General features: G+C 38.6%; 1 protein-coding gene across 2 annotated transcripts; it reads left to right on the top strand.

Moving 5' to 3' along the window:
• Window positions 1-12378: 12378 nt before the first annotated feature.
• Window positions 12379-19054, top strand: LOC124540778 (transcription factor GATA-6-like). 2 transcript variants are annotated; one of them, XM_047118491.1, is made up of 9 exons: window positions 12379-12502; window positions 14578-15403; window positions 15474-15824; window positions 15928-16123; window positions 16226-16404; window positions 16490-16621; window positions 17182-17296; window positions 17515-17626; window positions 18071-19054. In XM_047118491.1, the coding sequence occupies exons 2-9, from the start codon at window positions 14585-14587 to the stop codon at window positions 18129-18131; spliced, it is 1965 nt and encodes a 654-aa protein (XP_046974447.1). In that variant the 5' UTR covers window positions 12379-12502; window positions 14578-14584; the 3' UTR covers window positions 18132-19054. The 2 variants fall into 2 exon arrangements, with proteins under 2 accessions (XP_046974447.1, XP_046974456.1); XM_047118500.1 differs by lacking the exon at window positions 17515-17626 and having other exon boundaries at window positions 12380-12502.
• Window positions 19055-26232: the final 7178 nt, after the last annotated feature.

Raw genomic sequence — 26232 nt, 5'->3', positions numbered from 1 at the left:
TAATACGAAAATACTTAAGAAATATTTTTTATACAAATGAACTCCTCCTTTTTCGAAGTGGAATTTAAAAATCAAGCATCATATAATATATATAAGTATATATAAATATAATATAATCAAATATATGTATATACTGAATATTCACTAAATTTCAATTAAATTCTAAGAGCTACCTTATCTAAAAAAATACTACATCTGTAAGTAGAAATTAAAAAAAACACAAATTTTCATCACAACGGACGAAACCTGTTTTAAAGTTTCAGTCAACCTTGCAATAGAATCCATGATGTAGTCCTATAGACCTGTACTCCCTACAAGTTCTCAGACACTACCTATTCGGTCGTTCGACAACTGATGTTGGTATTGAGCTCGATAAAAATGTCTGACGAGGAGTCGCAGGATGATTAGGGGTATTTGGTAATTATCTAAATTCTTCGATTGTGTGCAAAATGTAACACAAATCAAGGAGACGGCTTAAAGAAGCCGCATTCAATCTTCTGATTTCGTACCTAAACAGTTGAGTGTAAATGGCAAACGTAAAAGTTCCTCCCGGGGCTCCGGCAAATGTGGAGTCCATCCGTATCTATTCTTATACTTTTTATTTTCCTCATATAAGTAAATGAAATGAAATAAAATGCCCGAAGTATTCAGCATTATTGACTAAACAGATTTTTATGGTTCGACTGCCGTTAGTCAACTACTACGGAGTACTCATATTAAGAGGTTTGCGAGTAGACAAAGTTCTGTGGCATTCGCGGTCGAAAAATTAGATTATTTAATTAAATTTCGTGAATATTAGAAAGTAGAGTAGTTAATTTTATTTCGTGAATTTCATACGGCGTTTTACTTTGGGTTAATTTTGGTATTGGACCTAAGCATCACTAAAGAACAAGTTTAAGGGAATAAAGTATTTTATGCCTTTTAGTATATTTAATTATGCAATATATGTAAGTAAAAATATAAATGAATGTAAGAAAGAAATCGCGATGTATGGACGCTATTAATATAAAAAACACTAACAAATAATGAGGTTGCTCCTGTTACTTACTTAGTTTATTATAGGAATAATAGACATTGTTTACGCTTATAAATATTATTCTTAAAAAACGTATCATATTCACAACACGCCTTTGGAATAAAACAATAGTCTTCAGGCGTTTCAAAATAGAAAAATAATCATTTAAAAAATATATCTGTAAAAATAACCAAAGATTGTCAAGTGCGTTGTTTTTAACGACGTAATAAAGTCTCGTGTTAATTGAGATGTCGAAAAAAAACATTTTAGGTGAGATCTTTGTGTCGTTGTCAATAACAATCACACTTCATCGAAATTTACAATACTTGCTTAAAAACTATAAATAAGCATATTTGAAAAATAAAACTTACTCCATCATTTAGTTTATATGAGTAAATGTGATATTCCGAAAGACACTGACAGATACTAAAAGTCACGAACAAATCTGAAGTTTACAATAGCCTTTTCCGAAGCAAGCTGGTTAAAAAGGCACAAAGTAGGTATATTCGAATTATCGATTGTCATTAAATTATGTTTCAGTAACAATTTGTTCAATAATCGTTATATTATATTTTTGTCTCCCTGTTGAGAGTCCCCTGAGATGGTAGGAGCTGAGATGGCCCAGTGATTAGAACGCGTGTACCTACTAACCTATGATTGCGGGTTCAAACCCCTGTAAACACCACTGCTTATTCATGTACTTAATTTATGTTTATAATTCATCTTGTGTTCGGCGGTAAAGGACAACATCGTGAGGAAACCTGTACCTATGTGTCTAATTTGATCAAAATTCTGCCATGTGTGTATTCCATCAACCAGAATTAGAGCAGCATGGTGGAATACGTTCAAAATATTCTCCTCAAAGGGAGAGGAGCCTTAGTCCAGCAGGAAATTTACAGATTGTTAACGTAACGTAACATAAGAGTCCCCATATCGTTAAGCTAAGGTATAGTCACGTCTGCTTCGATATGGTCAGCCGTTGTGCAGGACTCATCTTCTTAATAAATTGTTTTATATTTCTACTAATATTACTTCTTAATAATTTGTCATTACTGACATTTTATTGGATTATTTTTCAGCTGTACGGCAATTACAAGAACCGTTCAAAAATGTATGTATTTAAATATATCAAATAATATTTATATTATAGAGCAGAGATAGCCCAGTGGTTAGAACGCGTGCATCTTAACCGATGATTGCGGGTTCAAACCCAGGCAAGCAGCGCTGATTCATTTGCTTAATTTGTCTTTATAATTCATCTCGTGCTCAGCGGTGAAGGAAAACATCGCGAGGAAACCTGCATATGACAAATTTCATAGAAATTCTGCCACATGTGTATTCCACCAACCCGCATTTGAACAGCGTGGTGGAATATGTTCCAAACCTTCTCCTTAAAGGGAGAGGAGGCCTTTAGCCCAGCAGTGGGAATTTACAGGCTGTTGTTGTGGTTGAAATAATATCGGTAACAGCGGTCCCAACATTGCATTGTATTTGCTTTGTGTTTCATTTTTGCTGTTTATGGTACATTTCAATAGCTATTGAATATGTGACAATGCCAATATTCTGAGGAATAATTATACTATTTAATGGCGAAGATAAGTATATGCTGCACTGAATTCCATTATTTGCCCGTCAGAACTTGTTCTGGTATCTTTCAAACTTTCAATTCGTAGCGTGTAGTGTTGGCCGTAAATCGTGTCATTTTGTTCGTTTTATTATTTTATTTTGATTGAAATTGAAGTATTTTAACCGTATATTTCAATTTAAAATTTTGAATTTGAAAATGATCTGTTAAACTATATCCTCATGTAATATGTTCAGTAAAATAATCGATTACGACACGTTCATAAAGTTTTCGTAGAACTTGACTTAATACAAATTTAACTGAGTCAAGTTGTCACCAAAATATTTCCGTCGGCATTCTTCATCGTCGCGACATTAAAAAATAATGTCACACAAAACATTAATTATATATTTATTATAATTGAGGCAGTGCACTTCAAATCAGTACCTACTTTATAGTTAGGTGTCTTTTATTTGGATCACATTTCACGAAAATATGAACGCAGTTAATAAACGTTTTAGTGGGAAATGTGTACTAGGCATTAGAAAAATACCTGTGAGTAATATTATAGCACGGCTGGTAAACGTGATTCAGCGGCGTTGGGGGGTGAGGGCCGAGGGGCGAGGGGGTTCGCTGAAACAATATGGCGGCTTATCGCGGCCATCACGTCACGTGCCGCGTGCACCACACCCGCCCGCGCTTTATTAGCTTTTCACGGAAAATATTCGACGAAATAACAACTGATAAGATCGTGTTGAGGTCGATCGGCGCCCATCAATAATCCTTGGACGTATCGAGCGCCTATCAGATCGCCGGCGGGATTACGATCGTCGCCGCGGCGCCGTCGCACTGCACTGCACTGTCACGCTTCTCACTGCACCGCGATGCACTGTGCTGCACTGCAGACCACACCGCTTCCGAGGCCACACAGCACGGCTCGACCGGTGCTCTAAGAGTCTACGTCTACGCGAAGTATCACTAGTAATGAGCCGGCGGCGAAGATACGAGCTCTCGTAATCAAATCTCTGGGCCTTCTATCTGATAATTACTCAGTATCGGGGATGGTATCGCGATATCTCAGCTACCGTAGATACGGCTGAATATCACGAACGCTTTCAGCTCGCTTCGACGATAGGGGAGAGGGTTGGCGGGGGCGGGAGCCGGGGGAAGTGTACTCGACGCGATGCCTACAAATATTTGCGTAGAGCCCGTCGCCGCTGTTTGCTCGCCTTATCACGTCACTCGCGAACACACCCAGCGCGCTCGTTCCCTCGCGACGTCGACCCGACTCCAGCGTACGCACCCGCGCCTCCTCCCGGCGTCGCGAGCGAACATTCCGACGTATGGATTGTTCATGACGGACGCTCCCATACGGAGTCCTTCTAACGAAGAAATGACTCAGGACATATCGGCTTCAGATAGTCACCGCAAACATAGGCACCGATAGCGGGCGGCAGCGCGCTGCTCATCAGCTGTTCGGCTAGATACTGTATCTGTTAGATACGATTATCAAAACTCTAAGATAGGCAATCTCACATTAACACCTAGTTAAGATAAACGAGATAACGTTTTGCATATCTAAGGAGTACACGATAGGAGCGCACCACGCGGCGCGGGGTCGATGCACTCTGCATGCTACTAGACCAACTATTACCAGCGCGGATTCAGGGGACAGTTACTGCAGAACTTTTAATCACATTTCTCAAATTCTGTCATTAAGTTTGCTGTGCACTCGCCTAATAGATATGATAACATTCGGCAAGACTACGCGAGTTTCATACGTTTGATAGCAATAAGCACATTTGTAAAACGCAAAGGTACTCATTTTTAACATTACATACCTATAATTAGAAATCCTTTGTTGAGATACTGAACATTCAAACATCTAAATAAGGCAAATCCTAAACAGCAACATACTAATAATAATGCTAATGTTTTCATAACACTTGAGTATGAAGTGAACGGCGTAGCCATATTATGTCGTGAAATTAATCAAGGAAAATAGGTATCTCGAGAAATACCGAGTCTCCTGAGAAAGTTTAAATCCCTGCCTGTACGATAGGTAGGTACTCCATACCGATGGAAAACAGTCGGAGTATATAAAAATATAATATTTTTACATAAAATAAGTTGATATAAGATTATAACTTTGAAAATAAATATAATAGTGTAGTCGCCGATAACGCTAAGCGAGTGTAATTAATACGATGTGTCGCCAGATACGCGCACGCACACATACGAGCGCGCAGATACACATCGCTAGATGTTGTGATAACGGCTTGTTTATATGCTTACTTTTTACGATGACTCAACATTATTGCTTTCAATTCATAGATCTGAGAGGCCTTAGGATTACCAACACGAGCTCAGATCTCGAGGTGACGAAGCAGATGATTAGAATGGCAAGCATCATCATCATGAGGCTTTTCCTACTTCATCACACCTATAGTCACGACGTTTATTCATAGACAATAAGCTATGCTAATGTAATTTAAAACTACTTGTGATAGCTATTTATCTTTTTATGTACATTCGGTATAACTCTGAAATTACCATAGGTTTCGAGAGCATTCAAATTTTATGACAAAACTTCACGCCATGGTACACACAATTAGTTACAGGCAATATCTAATTATTGCAATCATCTCATACTGTGCACCAATTCTGTCATCAAGCAATCAATAAAAGAAAATTAAAATTGAATATCAATAACAGTACACAGACATTGTAATGTGTGACGTGCGCGGTGCGGGCGGAGGGGCGGGCGCTCGAGATCCGCGTGATAACGACGCGCACGCACACACTCACGTGCAATCATCGGCTCTTTCTGTCAAGTCCTAAGCTTGCAGGCAATACACCGACGATTACTTCACTCGCTAACTTCATTGCTGCCTACGTTTACCTTAACATCACAGCAGCAATGGTCTAGTTCCAAAGCGCTGAGCTAACGCCGCCGCTTTTAGGGAAGAGTGCGTTTATGTGACGTATGAAGGGACGCGACATGAAACATATGGCTTGAAAAGTCTACCTGTAAAAAGAATGTGCTTGCTGGGCTTTGGTGAGCAGCGAGTAAAACCCCGCGGCGACGTCAATAACTATTTTTGACATGCAGACAAGAAATGAAAAGAAAACTTATAGAAGAAGATTTACATGATTCAAACTTTATTCAGGCATGGGTTGCATTTTTTCCTACCTTTTATGCAAAAAACGTTTTAACAGAAAATAGTCTCCCAATGACGAGGCAAGCAGTTGCAACTATGTATATCGATTTAGTAATACTTAGCTATAAGTCTTTGTGCAACATCGCTTACTTGCTATTGAAAACGTTGAGTAGGTTTTCTTAGTAATAAATTGGTATTGCAGCTCACATTAACGCTCTCCGCGCTCACTGCCGATAACTTGAGGTCAAACTGTACGACACACACTGTTCATGCTTATCAAAATTAATAACAAAATAATTTTAAAGATTTTTAAATAAAAATAATTGTTTAGTATTTATACTTCGGACCAGTCTAGGTACGTTATTACAAAATATTAAATATTATCTTTATGTTTAAAGTTTACGTACAACAACAACAAAAACAGCCTGCAAATTTCTTAATGCTGGGCTAAGGCTTTCTCTCCTTTTGAAAAGAAAGTTTTGGAACATATTCTACCACGCTGTTCCAATGCGTGTTGGTGGAATACACATGTAGCAGAATTTCTATGAAATTAGACACATGCAGGTTTCCTCGCGATGATTTTTTTTCACCGCCGAGCACGAGATGAATTATAAACACAAATTAATTAAAAACACATGAGTAGTCAATGGTGCTTGCCTGGGTTTGAACCCGCAATCACCGGTTAAAAAACACGCGTACTAACCACTGAGCCATCTCGGCTCATAGACACATAGCTAGCATTTTTTCATCCCGTTAATACTACTTTTATTATTAAAATAAATTTAATAATAATTTTAATACTACCTAAGTTGTGTGTAAAAACTACATAAAAACATTCCTTTAGCGTAAACTCTTTCCTCAGTGATCAAGCTTTATCTTCTTATTACAGTATTTTGACCGAACTCAGGTGATAGATATTACACAATACAATGCTAACGATTTAAAAATTTTAATACACTTTATGTGTGTACTTGTACCAAAATACACGCTTGATTCTATTCGAACACAATATATTACATAATTTTTACACAATACATAAATATGTTTGTCAAAGAAGTTGAATTAGGGCAGCATATAAATTGTTAATAAATAAAATTTTAACAAAAGGAAAAACCGACTTCAAACAAAACACTATTTTAAAACAAATAAAAATGCACTAAAAAGTAATAAACACCGACTCAAAATATAGCAATAATTATAACTACATTATATAATCGTAAATCGAGTTTTAGGTAGTCTAATTTTTTTCATTTCATTTTACCTAGGAGGACTCTAAAATATGTTAAATATGCAATTATTTTTATTACTTTTTAGTGCATTTTTATTTGTTTTAAAATAGTGTTTTGTTTGAAGACGGTTTTTCTTTTTGTTAAAATTTTATTTATTTTTTGATTTTAAGTGAATCTGATGCAGACTAACATTTTTTTCTTAATATGGATAGATTAAGCGTGCCGTTTATATAAATCAGAAACTACTTCGGGGACAGTTTCAAAAGAAACTTTCGAATAAAGTAAAAATAGACTTTCGAAAATGCGGCTTTAATACGTTATGCGGCATAAACTACAAGGTACCACCCTCGAAAGAGCTGTAATCGACCTCAGTAAAAAACTTTGCAAAAGAGTTATTATATGTCGTACATCATATGATATCACATCATATACACAAAATTTAATTAAAGACAGTAAGAAATTCTGCCCCAAATCGCACCCATGTGAAAATATTTAATAGCAGGCGCGTTCATACCTTTATCTCAGATAATGTTGTCGCTGGTAAACTTGTCTTCTGTTTCCATGATTTGATGAGAGTAAGTTGTTTTTTTCGACCTAAGACTTTGTATTTCCTTAACCCATTCATGATGAACACGATCATGATTTTTCCTTGAATGTAAATCGAATTTATCATTCAAATTCCGTTGAATCAAAACCATAATCGTCATGTCGCCAATCATTCGTTTGGAATGGGAGTGTTTTATAGAATATTAAGAAAACTCTGAATGGAGCTTATGAACTGCGGACTGTGGTGGATCGTGTGATTGTGTACGTGGGTTCCCGCCTGTATAATTGTTTAAAAACATTATTGAAAAGTATTGAGTGAATAGCAGTTCTTCTTCTACCAGTCAATCTTTACGCTAATTACACAAATATGAAGGTCGATTTATGCCCATCATGAAAGTCTTGTTTTTTATTAATTACATACGTAAATTAAAAACACAAACGTAATGTAATTTTGTAAAACTTATCTTCAGGATTTTCTGAATTTGCTTCAAAATATTATTGAATTGCCGAAGCCTAGTATATAGATGGTTTCCTTCTGACCTTCTTTACTGTTTAATATTAGAATTTCTATTTAATATCACATAAAAATAAATTTCAGCAACCTCAAAACGATCGGCGTGATCTTTCGAAATCTCTAAACAGATCAGCTATCGAGTGGTTCCATACATTGACGGCTGTCAGTCTGTCAAGCGGACAGGCGATAAGCTGCGAGCGCCGCCCACCTGCCATCTCGCCTGACACGCTTATTGTGTATGACCTATTATTTATCGCAAGAAAGTTACGAAATAACACCTTTAAATCATACTTATATTTAAATCGGGGATGCTATGGAGCTCCGTCAACAAAAGTCTCTCCGAAACCGTAATCGAATCCGATACAAAATTTGTTTTTCTGTGATTACACCGAATACCGAGGACGACAAAAGCCTATAAAATAAAGTCAAACTGTTGCATTAGAATTATATAATAAACTATTATTATATCAAATATTCGTAATAGCCAGTCCGATTTAGAATAATCCAAAATAATTTCGTATCGGTGTCTGAAGACGGTAAAATTTTATCTACATGGCCGTAGTCATAGCCAGATTTGAAGTGATATATTCACCCATCATCATCAAATTTAAATTTATTTTTAAATCAACATCCCTAATTTAAATTCTATTTTATATAGTTGGCCCTTAAGTGTTCATCGTTAAGTCTAAGTTAGTAAGTAAGTAAGTGTCGTGTTTTTTAGTTAAATGCAAATAGAGTAATAATTATGTCTTATTGAACAAAATATTAATAGAAACTTAAAATATGTAATAAAGCGTTCTATTTGGTCCAGAGTCACAATCGCGGATAATTCGCAAAAATAAAAATATTTACCAGCAAGCGATATATTTCGCACAATCTTACAATAACAAGGATGACAGGAGATAAGCGCTGATCTGTGAATCATGGAGACGCACATGTCGCGATCGCGCTGTCGAGTTCTGCAGCGACTCGAGTGGCTGATAACGCCCGGACGGCGCGCGAGAGCTGGGCCGTAGCGCCGCCCGGAGACGCGGTCGACGATGGAAAATTTGTTCAACTTTCAGCCTCTTCATACTTTACGAGGAATTGTCAACTCGACGGCTGTCATGACGTATCAGTTATAAGTTCGTAAATGTTGCTGAATTTTGACAATTCGATAAGATTGTAGGTAATGCGAATGGTGGTAAGAAAACATATCTAGCTACTGCCTAACGAGTCAACAGTGTATCCGGGCCGATGTGATAGCTTCCCACTAAATAAAATGAAATGAACTTATCGACCAGCCTATAAATGTTCTGTTACAACGAAGAAACCTTCGGTTTCGTAATTTTACTTCACTAGAATTGTATCCCTCCTGTAAGTATTGGCTATTTAGTGTCCGTATCGCGTAAAGTAGGAGCGTTTATATTACTGTGAAATAACACGTACCACTTCAATTTATACCCACTTCGAGACAAGTGGAGGAGCAGAGCGAGCACCGCGTCGCGCCTCACGACTCGCTCCGCCATCACGAGTCGCGTAATGATGACTGCGATTATAAACAAATTCTTCATTCAGTTTTAACTGTTCCGTAAGTAACTAACTTATGGAAAAAAATTCTAATAGGTATTTCATGCCAATCCTTTATGAGGTTTGTACACAGGTTAAACTTTTATTATGTTTTTGTCCTTGATCTTGCTAAGCATTCACGTCATAATTTCACGTCTAACGTCAATTTCTGACACAGCAGATGACTCTTGTCTGACAAAAATTATAAGACTCACAATTATAGTGCTGAGGGAACGCTATCTCTCCCCGTTAATGGACAGTAAGACACGTTGGCACCGCGCTTTAACTTTAAGGTTTTAGCAGATACATATAATACAAAGTTGCTTACCGCTGTCTATTCCTGCATATGCTTAGATCTTTCAAATTACCCAACGGTTCTTTTAATAGATAGAGTGATCCGAGAGGAAGGGTTTTGTATATAATACATGGACAACAGAGTAAAGAGACAAGAAAAAAATCGGTAGTATACTTAGTTCACCCGTGAGACACGGGGGCGGGTCGTTATTTTATTTTAAAGTATCTCGCGTAATGGAGTCTTTGAAAGTTTATTGCCTAACACTCAGCTTCACATGGTTCGTGACATAAAGGTAATATCTGTATTACTACATACTCAGAGGTATACGATCGAATACTGCAACTAGTATTATTTGTATAATTATAGGTATAGGTATACGAAATTGCCAATAATTAAAGTTAAACATTTTGAAATAATATTTGATTAACGCTCTATTCATTGAAGCCTTTTTTACTTTTAGTAATATGTATTGCATATAAATTAGTTAAAATGAAGAGGTTTAACTTTGGAAAGACAAATCAGTATCTTCGATTTTGTAGCGCCTACACGTGCGGACCTGCAGGTCTACACTCATTTCAAGGTTTTTCATTGTTATTATTTAATAATTTCAATCAATCGAGTAACGAGATATGATTGTTGCGTGAAGGGACGACTGCATGCTGATGGTACCTACGAGTACCATTGCAGATGTCGGCGTACGCACGAGTCGCCGCGAACACGAGTGGAGGCGGCGGCGCGCGACTCTTGGACGCTCCCGCAGAACTATCGACATCGACATCGACTATCGGCCGTAATTAGAGCGATGATCGATGTCTCAAGTAAGCCCCGATAAGATAACACCTCAGCGCATTACCGGCTTATCGAGCATTTTATTGTCACATATCCATTGTAAAAATTATTGTTTTAAACCAAATTATTATAGCGACATAAATTCAAACATTAAAAGGATTATAAATGATGCTTCGAGCGTAATTGTCGCAATTTTCGGTGACGTTAACTCAATTAACTTTCATCTCTAAAATGTATAATAGTTTTTTTAGACTTTCCTTTTAGGCTAGGTTCCACACCAAGAGACTTTGTAATAATATGTGGAACACTAGACGTGGAAATGATATTCCACCGAGTCCACCGAGATCCAAATCGGTTCTATTCCCCGAGATTACGCGTAACATTTAAAATAATGATAATTGTATGTGCTCAAGAGCCAGAGTAGTTAAATTGCATTGTCAGCGGATTATTCATATTCCTCAATCTCTGAATGTCTAAGATGATGTGACTGTTTATCAGAAGTTTACTATTTAAAAAAAAAAACGCCAGCAAAAATACATGCTCAAGAGGGAAACATGTGCTCACAGATCCTTTTTACAACAAATGCGCTATGTAGGTACACAAGCAATTAAGATCACAGTAGTTATCTATGACACTTGATCAACTTTTATACGTTATCACTTAAATTATAGTTGAGTGACAAAGTTCGTTCAAAAGAGCCTGAACAGCTCAACGACGTGAAAGTCACTTGTTCGATCCTGATCCTCGTAGCCTGACGGAGCTCACGTTCTTACTCATAGTGCTTCCTATCATACTGCCGCGAAATCACACTGTTAGAGAATTCTCTTCAGAGACTGTGAGAGAATTGCTCGAGTCGCTGTGTAGGGTCCTACCGGACAGCCTTGTTAACCAGACTTCTCTCCAAGTATATTTTTAATCCGGGGTCACCTTATAGCTCTACTTTATCGGCCGACATACTAGCCGACCTACAAGTTTGCGCAGAGATATCAGCTATTCTACAAGATACGAAACGTCAGGTGCTGATAGATTTCGTGTCGTACTTTATAAATAACAGAAATTCCTTTTAGGTTCGCCTTTCAAATGTGGATGAGCTCTTGCATTGTCAGTACAATAGAGTCGACCGCGATGGAACTTAATTTCTACTTATTGCGAAACCTGACTGTAACATGCTGTTCATGTATGAAATTATAAAAGGTAATTCTCCAAAAAATCGCTATAGGCTAAGCAAAAGCGAAGTATTTTCGATGTTTGTAGCTGTGAGGCAAACATTAGTCAACTGATAACGCTAGCTCCAAATTTTGTTACTATTTGTTTAATAAAAATACTGTACTCGTATTTCACATATAAGATAAAAAATGTTCAAGTTTTTATTTTAGAAATAAAATACTCAATGTAATAAAAATAACGGATCACAAATTGTTTGAATTTGATATATAACTAATCGAATATGAAATCTTCTATTAACCTCCTACTCGAAGCTAAAGATGTTTCAAAGCAATAAAGCCATTACACATAAGAGTTGTAATTTAACAAAACGTTATGTTTTCCACGGACAGCCCCGCGGATCCCTGAAAAGTGAGCGCCGCACAAAGCGAGGGCAGAAAATGGTGAAAACCAATCCGACCAATCGCGCGGCGCTCTCGCACTCACACAGGCGCGCTGGCCCTCCTCGCGTCCAAGCCCCTCCCGCCCCTTGTCCCTCGCCCTCGCTGCGTCGCCGCAGATAACACTCGATTTGACGATTCCGTGAGTGATAGTGAGGCCGGAGCGATGCTTCTCACGCCTACGAAAAAAGTTTTTCACTAATAAATCGGACTTGCGAAATTTTAAGTACACGTAAGGTGAGTGTTGTCAATCTTTATCGTTAAGTAGAAGGCATCGAACGTTGTCATCACAAGGTTTGCGAGATCGTCAATGGCTCAGAGCCTCCGGGCGACGCAAACACGACTTCAATAAGTTGTCGCGGCAAATAAATTGACAGTCATATCGTGATTCACTGAAAGCCTCCGATCGCTCTAACAACGTTGCCCGTACCAACGCACATACCCAAGTTAAATTATTGTCTAGCTATACAAAACTATGTTAGACACAGCGATGTAGACATACCTACTTTACTTATTTCAAATGTAAGGTCTCTCTTATTTGAAATAAATTTACCAATATGAATCAAAATTACTGCAATATAAGTAATTTTAAATAACGTACAGCCGCGGCATTTGCAAATAATATTGAAGAAGTTGAAAATATAATAAATTATTTGATTTTGACATTTGGTAATATTTAGGTAACGTAAAATTCAAAAAATTACATTATATTGAAGTCATAAAGTATACCTATAATAGTAATATTTTTCGATGTGGTCAAACTGTAAATTTTGCTTATATAGTTAAAGAATTGTAATGCAAAAAAGTGTAGGTCCGCAAGAGCTGAAATATTTCAATGACCACCGGCAGCGTCACTGATTCCTTTCTGTCTCAATCTCTGGAAGGAGTCAGAAAACCTGCCGTAATTATTGTAACTTGAGCCGGACGACATTTCAGGCGTTCCAGGTCCGCTTTCCCAGTGTCACTCAAAAGCAATATATTTGTACGGTTTTCATATAACACTAAAGGCTTTCGTAGTATCTTCAATCTTTATACTCTTTACTTTATAAACATCTGAACACTCAGTTGGTGCACCTGATGTTCAGAAAGTAATGTGTGAATGCTTGGTGGTAGAGACACGTCAATAAATTTCACGGGGACATTAAAGTTGTTAGAATTTATTTTGTTTGTTATTAGTCTATTTAAAACAATCTGTATATAATACAGTCGGTACTACTGAGGGTATCATCAGTTGTAGTAATCAGGAAAGTATGCTTCCTAATTAATATGTGAGCGAACAACGGCTCTTTACCCGACCAGCTTCTCCCTCGTATAAAGATCAATATGCGTTTCATAAACATAGTTTCCAAATTTTATAACATCTTAACAAACATTATACACTATGACCCTTAAATAACAAGAATGCTACCCGCAATATATAACTGCTCATTGGAGGTTCAGGCAAGGCTCGTTTCAGTTGGTTTACGGCAACTTATTTATAGCATTACAATTTTTATAAAAATAAATCTCGCTAGTTAGGTGGTTCAATGACTTCGCCGCAGACGACACGCTGAACGCTCGAGCTACAATAAATATTTTATTAATATGGCCGTTATCAAAAGATGTAGGGCCCGGTGTGGTTATCGCAGGATCAGCGCGTTGAGCAAACACGCTTGCCATAAAGTTCCATGAGCTCTGCAGTGCCGGAAACTTTACCTCTTGTCGACCGAAAACATACTCTACCGTGTCACAGTAAAGCTCAAATTTGTATTTCGTGGCCATAGACCTTTCAAAGGAAACAAAAGTTATCGTATTGCAACCAGCAAAGGTATAAATTTCTACGGAGGACCCAATGTTTGCTCATGATGAGCACACAACGCTCGAACGCTTATGTATGTGTACATTGTAACGTTTGGCTCCACAAGCAGAATTAAACATCATTTAAAGTCACTAATAGTTTCACGATATACTTACCTTAGAATTATTTATTGAGCGTATAATAAGATCGAGAGACGTCTGTTGCTGCTGGGATTTCCAAAGCGAGCTCTCTGTAAACAGTCAAACGTCGGTCGGTCGGGCCGCGGCGGACGGGCGGCGGCGCCGGCGCCGCGTCACTTGTTCCCTATTTGTATTTCGGAGCCGACGTTGCTCTTCCGGTTCAAAGCCTTTACTTTTATTTGCTTCATTTCTACGTAAGGAAATGTTGACTTTTAACCAAATATATAAAACAGCCTATTCCGAGTAATTCCATTGTAAATTGATTAAAGACAAGAAAAAAGCACTCTCAGTGCACAGGAGGAGCATTACGAGTATTATGTTCTGTCATTTTACAGAGTCAATATGGAGAATGTTAGTGGAATGATTCAGAGAAACGAGGAACAAAGAGATGGCGACAATAATGAAGCGTTACAACTCGTGAAGAACGAAGAGCGCCAGGATATAGCGGGCGGCGAATCCAATGACGGCGGAAACAGCGAAGGCGCGTCGCACTCCGCGTCAGTAGCGGTGTCCGGGGCAGAGTCTAACGCGGAACAACACTCCGTGATCACGTCGCGGCGCGCTCTCAGGACTATAACGACAGCCGGACACATCACCGACGGCACGGAGCTAAACGACGACGGTGTCAAAGACGAGCCCCCTGAACCGCAGCAGCTCGAACACGAACAAATGCAGTACGCTCCCAAGCTAGAGGATACGGACGGTCGGAGCGCTGCGTCTCATTACGACGAGGAGAGACTGAGGCTGGCCGAAGCGGAAACCGCTAGATACTTAGCATTCAAACAGGAGCCGTATCGTTCCCTGCAGTCTCCCACGCCGGCGCCTCAGGACAAGCGCCTGCAGCCGCAGCCGCAATACGCGCGAGGGCCGCCGCCACGGCCCGCTTACGGGCGCGGGCTCGCTCTGCGCTACGGCACACCGCACCATGTCATAGTAGCGCAGGACGGAGACAATGAAGAGCACTCGCATGAAGCATTTCTACAAAAAGAGAAAGCTGAGCAACTACAGCAGGCCTACGCAGCCTCTGAAGCCGCGAACGCACAGGACGGCCGGCAGTACGCGGCTGTTCTCAGCGATCAAGTGGCCGTCTCCTCTGCCTTGGAAATGATTCAAACGACATCATTAAGTAATCAACAGGCGGTCGGCGTCGCTTACCAGCAGGTGGTTATTGTTTTAAATTGACAAAGTAAATTGATTTTGAATATCTCAAAAATATACCAATTTCTTAAAGGTCAAGTATGAATCGCGGGGCGAGGGCGAGCCTCGGCCGACTACGTACGCGAGCCTGCAGCCCGTGACCTCAGTGCACAGTGCGAGCGGGTACACCTATGCGGGGCAGAGCCCGCAGTACGCGGCAGCGGGCTACAGCACGTACAACAGTAGCAAGGAACTGCTGACGCTGTACGGAGCGGGTTCAGCGGCGCCGCGGGGCGACGACTCTCCGCCCGGGCTGCTGTACCGCAGTGACCCTACGCTTTCGTCGTCCTCCCTTAACTCTCGAGGCGCTCACGTCGTGTATGGCTCCGTGGTGCCGCAATCACAGGCCGTTTACGAAGCACCGCCCAGCCCTAACTCGCAGCAAGTAAGTTTTTTCGAGCTCTATCATATGTACTTCATTAAGCTCACACATAAAACGAAACGTCGTAAGACTGAGAAGCAAGTGAAATGATGTATGTCTATCGCAGGTGAACGTATTGTACACGCACGGCAACACCGTACAGTACAAAGTGGGCGGCGAGCACTACCTCGGACAGGGCGGCGGCGTGGAGTACGTGCCGGTGTCAGGCTATGAGGGCGGATTGCTCGTCGAGAGCTACGCGGCGCCTGCGCAGGCGTGGCCCGGCCACAACTTACTGCCCATAGACGACAGTTTCGATCCGAGTGCGTGTTATTTTGATTTTATCCCACATTAATCTTTATATCGTTTGTTATACAAAGATGGAAAGCATGAAGAGATCATTAAAAACTATTTGCGGTGCGTAGGTATGGCAGGAATGGGCGAGGTCAAGGAGTGTGTGAACTGCGCGGCGGCGACGACGCCGCTGTGGCGGCGCGACGGCACCGGCCACTACCTGTGCAACGCGTGCGGCCTCTACACGCGCATCAACGGCGTCAATCGACCACCCCTGAAGGGTCAAAAGGCGAAACCTCAGCAAGCTCTCGTAAGATTCAGTCGTGTGAGCGAGTCAAATTGAAGATCGAATAATGTGTGTATCGATTAATTGTGTACTGGGTGTTGTCCTACAGCCGACGAACGGCAATCGGCGAGTGGGAGTGACGTGCGCGAACTGTCGCACGTCCAACACGACGCTGTGGCGACGCAACAACAACGGCGAGCCGGTCTGCAACGCCTGCGGCCTCTACTACAAACTACACAACGTGAGTTACCTAGCGTACTGTGCTTTACATGGCGGTTGATGTTTGTAAATCATTATCTTACCGTTGATGAATGAACGCAGATGATAATATAGGGGTATGTAGTATTTACAATTGGTATAAAATCATAGAGATAGTTCCGTATCGCGTAAGTAGGAGCGCGATTGTGCATCGATTACGGCGGGTCGCGTCGATTAGATGGCACCGGAGCAGCGCAGGTATCTAATCGCAGCTCTGCAGCTCGGTTATCAGGGAACTCCTCGGCAAATATTGGGCCTGTATAAAAAATCAAAACACAGGGTCTCATCTAATCTCTCGAGATAAAACGGCCGGGGCTACCGACTGATAGAGAATTATCATCGCGTCCACGAATATTCATAATGAGATAAATAATCTTTTATCAATTATCTCCTTACGAGTAGATACGCTTGTTTAAAGGATGATAGGCCGGCATGCCGGCAGATTACGAGGAGTTTCCCCGTCTGTCGGGGCGCGACCGCCTCTCGGACGGACGTCTGCGCCGATCACATCGCCGATTCATTGAGTGGAGTGTGTGTGTACAGGTGAACCGCCCACTGAGCATGAAGAAGGACGGGATCCAGACGCGTAAGCGCAAGCCGAAAAGCATGGGCGGGGGAGGCGGCAGCGCAGGCGTGGCGCGAGGCGGCTCTCTCTCCGGTACGTTTTGACGCCGCTTATTTGACGCTTTTGTGCCGCAATATAGGGCGGACCGTTCGCAAGATTCATAGCACCACACAGCCCGACCCAGAGACTGTTTTCCGTCGGCGCCGTTACGCTCACGCCTGAGCGACGCGAGCGACCGAACGTGAAGGGAACTGTGTGGCGCTACGTGTCTGGTAGTGCGCGGCGCCTAACCGGTGTGTGGTTGTGCGCAGTGGAGGCACACTCGCACAAGGTGCTGCCTCCGCTGTACGCGGCGGTGGAGGGCGCGGGAGCGGGCGCGCCGCTGCTGCTGCTGCCCGCCGCGAGACACCACGCCGATCTCGCGTGAGTACGCCCTCCTACCTACACCTTCGGTCCTAGCCACCGCTTGCACTCTTCAGATACTGTCCTTCTGTTTTCTTACCCACTCTTGAAGCAGTAAGTTTAATTAGACATTAAATCGCAACTGAATCGAGGCTCACGTTAGCATAATGACCACTATACATGTATAAGCAATTCAGCTAGAACACGCATCCTGCACTCCAGGGCGTAATGCAATGATGACTCGAATGCGATCGAAAACCTAAACGCTCTGCAATCTTCTGTTTCGTAATTTGAAAACCTATTTGCACGCTCGCTCTGCCTCGCCGTATGATATCGTACGTCGGCTATTTGCACGTGTCTTACGTTATCTCAACCTTTACGACAGGCTTACATTCAGAATGGCTGTCTACGACCATTTGTGTGCAGCGGCTCGTTTCAGCGTCTTATAACTGGGTTCTATTTCAGGGTACCAGCGCTAGAGCTCTCCGGAGTGGCGACCTCCACGCAGCACTACCGTCCACCCTAACGAAACCCTCACTGACCCTGCGTGTCGCGGTGTCGTGGTGTCGTGTTTGATGTTTCGAACATTACAATGTGAGATTGGACTATGATTTTATTTGTTCCTTGTCACCAAAGCGCTACCAAAATAGCATTTATGATTACGATATCTCGAGCGGATTATCTTCAGATCGCTGCCGATAGTGCTATCGCTATACAGTGTTGTAATATACTAGTTTAAAATGCGCAAACAAGGCGTTTGTGAGGAGATTTTATTTTCGTATTTAAGTATAACGTTAAGTATATAATGTTAAGTAAACTTTTGTAAGGCTAAAGACAGCTTGTTGACCCGACGATTACCCAGTTCTAAAATATTCACTGTGATCGTAAGCAGAGACAATAAAGTGGATTTACACAGTCATTATACTACGCTGGTACGTCGAAATGTAATTCGATGCACAGCAGTGGAGAAAGAACAGTTTGCGTCGACACCGTAGCTAAAGGGAAACACAATCTAATGTTAGTTTACATTTCCATGGGTATACAATAATTATAATTAAATAAACCTGTAATTTGGCTACGAAATTGTGTTATTTAAGTTTTATTTGATAATGTTTTAATGTAAATATAATGTACTGCTGTTGCGGGAGACGAGGCTCCCTGTGAACAATCGTATAAATACGTTTAAAGCTATTTACTTTATGAGATATTGTATACTGATCACGGCTATCACATATGACGAATTTATTAATATATTTATACTAGATGTAATGTGTACGTGGGTGCGCGTGTGTGTGTTTATGTGCGTATGTGTGTAACGAGTGAACTCTGTACAAATTTTTTATTTATACTCGACAACAAACAACGAATAGATTTGCGTGTAATATATAATATATACCTCCGTGTTTGTTTTAACTTGGGATCTAATTTAAATAAATGTCTTGCCAAATGTGTGTGTTTTTTTTTACTTTTTCGGCAACATCAAGTAATTAGGTAGAATTGACAGTCTAAATGAAACTAAAATCACGTTTTCGTCTGTCTTTTATTACCAAAAGTAGCCATTGACCACTTACTTCGACAACGCCACACCAACTATAAATTAGTTTTATTATACATATGTATAAACTATTTTTAGTTTAGTCTGCTTAGTTGTAATATTATAGTTTGGGAACGAGACATTAGAGTATTCCGCGCAGTTAGACTTGGCTAACTTCTTTCAGATGCCCTCGAGGCCAAAATCACTCAGAAGGACTATCCAAATGCAGACCTGCAAAGCTTCAAATCGAGTTGAGATTTGATGAGATTGATATATCTACTCGGTACGCAAAAACTCTGCTTGTTTACATTATATTTACTTTTTTATCTATGACTTCAAGTTGATTACAATAAATTAGGTACGTAATAAAAATAAATTAGGATTAATCTTTTTAAATAGGAGATTATTGGCCGCACTTGGCTAAGTCAAAGTTTGATTTGTTTTTTATATTGGTAGCTTCACTTAATTGTAAAATGACGATTCAAAAGTGCTTATAAAAGCCTACTCAAATAAAGTTTATTTTGATTTTGATTTACGCAATAAATCTCTTCATTCGTGGCGGAAGGTAAAATTTTTGATTGATCTTGTATATATAGATTCATAGTACATTTTTAGGTAGGTACTATTTTTCGTAGGTGATCAAGCCTCTTATAATATGCCTGATGATTTATTAAATAAACACCTTAACCCTTAGGCCATGACTAATACTGAACTGAAATGAATTTCAACTTTTTTTCAGCGTTACTAAAATATTAATAATTCCTCACTTCCTATGTGTTGATGCTTCGTTTCATAGCTTTGGAAAAGTTGCTGTAGCCTAATACTTAGTACCAGTACCAGGCCAATAGATGGCGCGAGACGTAGCAGATAATTAATTTTATAAATACTAAGTATTAATTACTTATATGCTTATAATTAAATGTTGTTTATTTGATTCGTTAATAAGTAAAGTTGTTTTTTAATATATAGGACTTTATAGAAACTAAAAATCGAAATCCCTAATGTTAATTTCAATGACTGAATAACCATGTTTCTTCTCGGCTGCCAGCTGCCAGACGAAAAGTCAGAAATCGGTACATAAACGTAAAGAATTATACTTAAAAACTATACCTACAAACATTATTTACATAATAATTATTATCATTAAAGCCTTAATCATAAAGAAGTAATTAATACTTAGTTCTTCTTCATGAATTAGGTAGCCGCATCGTCGCCAGGGAGGCAATAGCAATATTACTTAAGAACCTATATCGATTTTAATAAACAAATTACATTTTTTAAGAAAATCGTAGATTCTACTGAGAAGAGTCAGCAAAAACTTAGTAAGTAGTTACCCTTTTTCAACTTTTAGCATAATAATTAAGAATTATTAGTTAAATACAATTATAATTATATACTTTTATAATATATCCTGTTTGGAAGTTGCAATTATTATTAGCTCCACGCAATGATGTTCTAGTAAACAGATATGTTATTAACGCAAAAAGTGAAGACTAGAACACGTCCTAATTGGGACGTTTGCCTGTCGTTTTACGTGGTAATACGTTATAATACATCATAATTACGTAGTAATACGTTTTACGTAATTAAAACATCTAGTTGTCCCTTTTTCTTATTGTTTTTATCAAGCTATCCTTTTTACTTGTAACGAAATGTAAAATAAACGGTCCCCGGCGCGGCACACTTTTTTCTGTTGTTTAGTATGGGTATAATATATCTGTTTAATAGAATATCATTGGCTCCACGGATTTTCATCATCTCATCACTCTTAATTACATAACAACTTAATTCAGGCCACAGAACAGAAATAAAAAGCATGTATGTATTTTCTGTTAAAACTCCGAGGTACTTACTGACCTATGTGATTTAAATTATAAGAAATGAGTTCATATTTTTATATAAATATTCATTTATAATTTAGTGTTAGTTTAAATAGTATCAAACTATATATTATACCAACCTATGACAGAATAATTGTTTTTAAAATATATATATAGCGACACCTACTGCACGAGGATAAAACTACAGTTTTCTTTACGCGCTCATAGATAGCGCTAAGAAAACACATTAAATTAATTTAAAACTGATACGTAAAATAATTTCTTTTGAAAAAAGTTTTTATAAAATATCAACTGACCAAAATAAGATAAGGCATAAATGAATGGAGGAATTATTTATTTATTGACTGAGACGTTAAAAATATGAAATTGTTTTAGTACATTTTGTTGCTTTCATTTTGAAACACCTTGACGAATGCCATCGTAATGTAACACTGCATCTAATAGAGGGCGTTACATGCTAAGTTACCAACATTCGTACAATACGGTTTTCTTTTATTTCGTTGTTGATACTTAAGTGGTCCGATCTGGTTCTTGTATTAGCATCTCGTGCAATTCTTTTGTCGATATTCGTTAACAAGTCTCTTCGTTTTAGTGGGGTAATCATTTCAAATTGACGACATACAATACAATTTGATTTAAAAATAAATATCTACGTATACCTACATAACAAGTCATCGATACAAAGGAGATATGTAAAGTCGAGGAGGCTTAACAATAATTATTATATATTAATTCAATAATTAAGTAAAATATGAAACAAAATTCTTATATACTTTTTGTAATCAAATATTTATAAAAGGCAAAATATGATTAATTAGAATAACTAGTTTTCCCGAATGTACGTACGCGCATTTAAATAATTTGCTAAATCAATAATAGTATTTATTAATTACCGATCGTAAAATATCAGGTGTTAACTAGCTTCATCCCGGATGTACCGATTTTAATGATAATTTTTTGTTTATTACAAAGTAGTCCGAGATAAAACTCATTAAGATCTAATGAGGTATAATATTTCTCGGAAACTATTTATTCGATCTTGAGTAAACTAAAGTACTTCATTTCATGGGTTTTCAAGTTTGATTCGAATTACTATTTGCCATTTATTATAAATAGATGGAAGCTACTTACCTGAATTTACTGACTACACTGCAATTACAAAAATCACAATCAACTAAAACAGGATCGTCATAATATAGGATTACATATTATACTTAAAATCTTAATTTAAGTTTTTACTATGTAAGTATGAACGTATATATATTTTATGTAGCTATGTACATATATGTAACTATTTATAATAATAATTTCATAAAACTACATCATATTCAAGAACATGTATTCTATTCGATATTTTGTTTGGAATACATTTACATCGAGTTTGTGACGTCCTTGTGGAATAATGTATGATAATTTAAAACATAAAATACGAGATCGTTATCTAATTTCATCTTTCGGTCGCTTTTGAGATCAAACAAGCAACGGAATATTTAAAAGTGGAAGAATATAAATGGTCATTTAAGTTTTGCTCCCACCGCGTCTATACTCGCAGTGTGTGTTGATCGCTCAGCATTGTTTGAGTTTGATACGCTACTCCTTGAGGAGCCAACACACGAACCAACAAAGTAAAACGAACAGCTGATGTTAAAACACTCTCTTAAACGTATTTGTACCGTTTATTGTCAAAACAATAGAAAAAGGTAAATTGATGATCAGCTAAAATGCGATGCAATAGAGAAACAAACACATATTTTGCAGTCATCGCGTTATATTAGCTTAAATACCTACTGACTGCGAAAACATAGCAGCATTAGCAACATAAAGGTCGATTCGAAACACAGCTGATGTCCGCGAAGACCTGAGGGTGTTTCATGAAGCTTCAAATTAAAGAAAAAAACAATTGAAAAATGTACACGTTTATGTAAATAGGTATATAAATAAACTTTATTATAATGAAATAAATTACGTTGAAACAAAAATGAATAGTAAAATAGTAAAGTGTACAACAGATTTTTAACGTTGATATTTTCGATTTACGATTCGCCTCGCGTGCACCCGTGTAGGAAAACATACTGCAGGGTGATTTCACCACTTGTGTATCCGCTAGTGCACATTCTATTAGCGTGGCGGAATAAGCTACAATTCTTCTTGATTCACATCTTAGATCTTACAGGTGTTTAGCGTCCTCTCAGATCGACAGTCATTAAAATATATTACGTGGACATTTTTGCTATCTGCGGAGTAGATGGGTTTCTGTCCGAAATATAAAATTTGTATGACAGATTTTAAGTTTTACGATTTGTTCCTTCTAGAACTTCGTGTCTAAGGAGTATATGTGAATCAAACGTTGCAACACGCATTTGCAATTTAGGTATTAAGATTAATTAATTTATTTTTATCAACACTATATATTTATCTATGTAAATTATGGTCTGAAATAAATGATTATTATTATTATTATTTGAAACAGTCAAGGTTGGCGGCGGTGCCGGCGATACAATTACTGAAATAATAATCGCTATAAAATATTTTCCACTTGGTTTTAGTGTCTAAAGCAAACAATAAATGTAAAACTTATAAATAATTCCAAACTACCGCTTTTAAGGAGAGCAGACGATTAATAATCTTCTAGAAATAATAGCTAACGCCGTTTCTTGTGATTTATCGGATGCAATTTGTCGTCGATCTAATGCTAACACTAAAGTTACGAGACACTCATCGGGGACTGGTTCTCGTTCAACAAACCAATAACTGTAACACGTCATCCCATCTCATTAGATTTATTTTTGCCAAATGACATTTCTAAGAGTGTAATGCTCTAGTACCTACTTGTTAATTTTATAACAGGTATTAAATAGCCATTTCGTCGTGAAGCCGTTGTCTCGTATTGGTAGCTTTTAACATTAATTATATTTCTTTATAATTGCATTGAAGTGTTTTCTTTATTTTTATACAGAACATTTTACGAAACAAACACAAAGTAGTCTTTTTTGAAATCATTGTCTATTTGTCGGAGCGGGCGGCGCGCGCGGGGACACGCCCGCACGGATCTTACTAAGATTGTACACATGTTAAAGTTACTTGTTAATTATTTTTTTATATAAGCACAACAATAAGTTTTTAACTTTATATAGAACCTTTCAAACAATAACATAATCATTTATCTCATAAACTTTTGAATTTATTATATTACTTAGGTCCTACTTTTTTTTTATAATTTTTTTTCAAAACTCCACAAAGATAGATTAAATTTGAAATATGTGTTTTTTATAAAACATATCCGTGTCTATATGTTTAACTCGTGGCTACTGGACCAGACACCAAACGAGACTTTCTTAACAACACATGGTCGTATAAAACCCTAACTCGAAAAGATTAATTCGAACTCCGGAACCTGAGATCGGCAGCCGTGTAAGTTACCTACGACTTACGAGGATATAGACACCGACATTCGAATAAAACCTTTTAAAATACTAATATTCTCTTAATAATCTTTCAAATTAGTTATTTTTGTTGACAAGTTTTTATAAAGTCGTCGTCGCCACCGGAGACCTTATAATGAGTTAATATGCGTGTCCGTCTGTCGCCGCTGACAGCTCTTTATCTCCTACGACGGATTTTAATATAACATAAGGGAGCGTTAAATATCTTCCTCACTTAATTCACTTATGAGAACTTCCATCAAATAAAAAAACAACTTAGAGGAGACAAATTATAGTCTCAGTTTTTTTACAAATTCATAAATACCACTTATTACTTAAATGCTTTTGTGAGTTAGCTTCACCGGTTTGCTGACTACGAGTAACTAGAAGAGAGTGAAGTCGGTGCTGATGACAAAGAACATTATAATAATAAAACACAAATTATTATCCTCATTTTGTGTTTCGAACTAAATGAGGATAATAATTTGTGAACGAAAGTCTGTGCTCTTTTTACGCAAACAAATTAATATAATATTATGTCTCGCCCTTCGTTATTACTGTTTTCCCACAAGGTGTCAGAAAATCCGTCGGTATAGCTTGCGCGCTGTGTCTAAGCAATAGAAAGTACTTGCCTACCGTGCACTAAGGTCGACTTGTGAAAACAATACAACTCGTTCAATTCCTTTTGCAGAAATTCACTTATCTGTAAGGCCTAGACATTCATTATATAAGAAACACAAATAACTCGATCAATTCGTTTCCAGAATAACTGTCACGTTAGAAACACTGTCGAATGAATAGATACTCGTAGATACAAAATAGAGATGTAACAACAAATACAGCGAGAGCGGGTGCCAAAGAAACGCAAAAATAAAACTCTAATTAATATTTTATAAATTTACATTACGAAAGAAATACGCAAAAAAAATCTTAGTTTAACGTAAACAGCAATTTCAATAAGTGTACTAAATTTACCGATGAGAAAGCCCTGCTTATCTGTTTTCTTTGACCATTAACAGACTAACTCAAGGTAATGTTGAAATTGGTCATTAGCTCATTAGTTTCGCGTCAAATAGGTATCGTGAATACAAAAAATGTAAAGATACGTTCAGATATAAATACAACATTATATCGAACCGTTATTTGCATTACGTGAAATACCAAACCCAACGACAATTTTATTGAACTATAAAACTTCGTCATTTTATTGAAGTGTAGCGCCGTATCAGCGCCCAGAGCCCAGCGCCCCAGCGCCCCCGAGCGCCGGGCGCGATCAACTCGTCCCAGCAGATTATGTCAATGCATTCATTGTTCCGAGCATTCCTTCGACCTACTGTCGTCATCGTGGCCATCAGTGTCGTCCGGAGATAAGCAGATGTTAGCAAGCGTCGCCGTGTCACCGCCGGCCCGAGCGCCCGCCGCGCCGGCCTGCAGACGGACGAGCGGACGGCGGTTCATTAGCGCGCAGGCGCGGCCCGAGCTCGCTTGATATATTATACGTACGCACGTATCGACTAAATTGTCCCGTCGATAAGTGGGCGTGAGGTGCCCGCAGGATGCAGACGTATCAGCAGGAGCGCAGGCGAGCTAATATACACTCTAATTAATGACAACACAACTTCATTTCCAACACAGGTTAGAGCGTTTGTGACTTTTGAATACGCGTCACAACATGGACTATAAAAGGTAAAATAACGTAGGACTATTTTTTTTTAAAGCGATTTTGAACTTTCTTGCTATCTATATAGAGTTGTTTTCCGAGCTTCGTTTTGTGTCGGTTGAGTCTTTCGGCGCGGAGTCGCACGTACGCGAAGGGCTAATGTGTAACCG

This window comes from Vanessa cardui, chromosome 2 (genome assembly GCF_905220365.1).
Source record: "Vanessa cardui chromosome 2, ilVanCard2.1, whole genome shotgun sequence".
NCBI lineage: Eukaryota > Metazoa > Arthropoda > Insecta > Lepidoptera > Nymphalidae > Vanessa > Vanessa cardui.
Note: the sequence above shows the minus strand (reverse complement) of the source record. Positions and strands in the feature narration are given on the sequence as shown.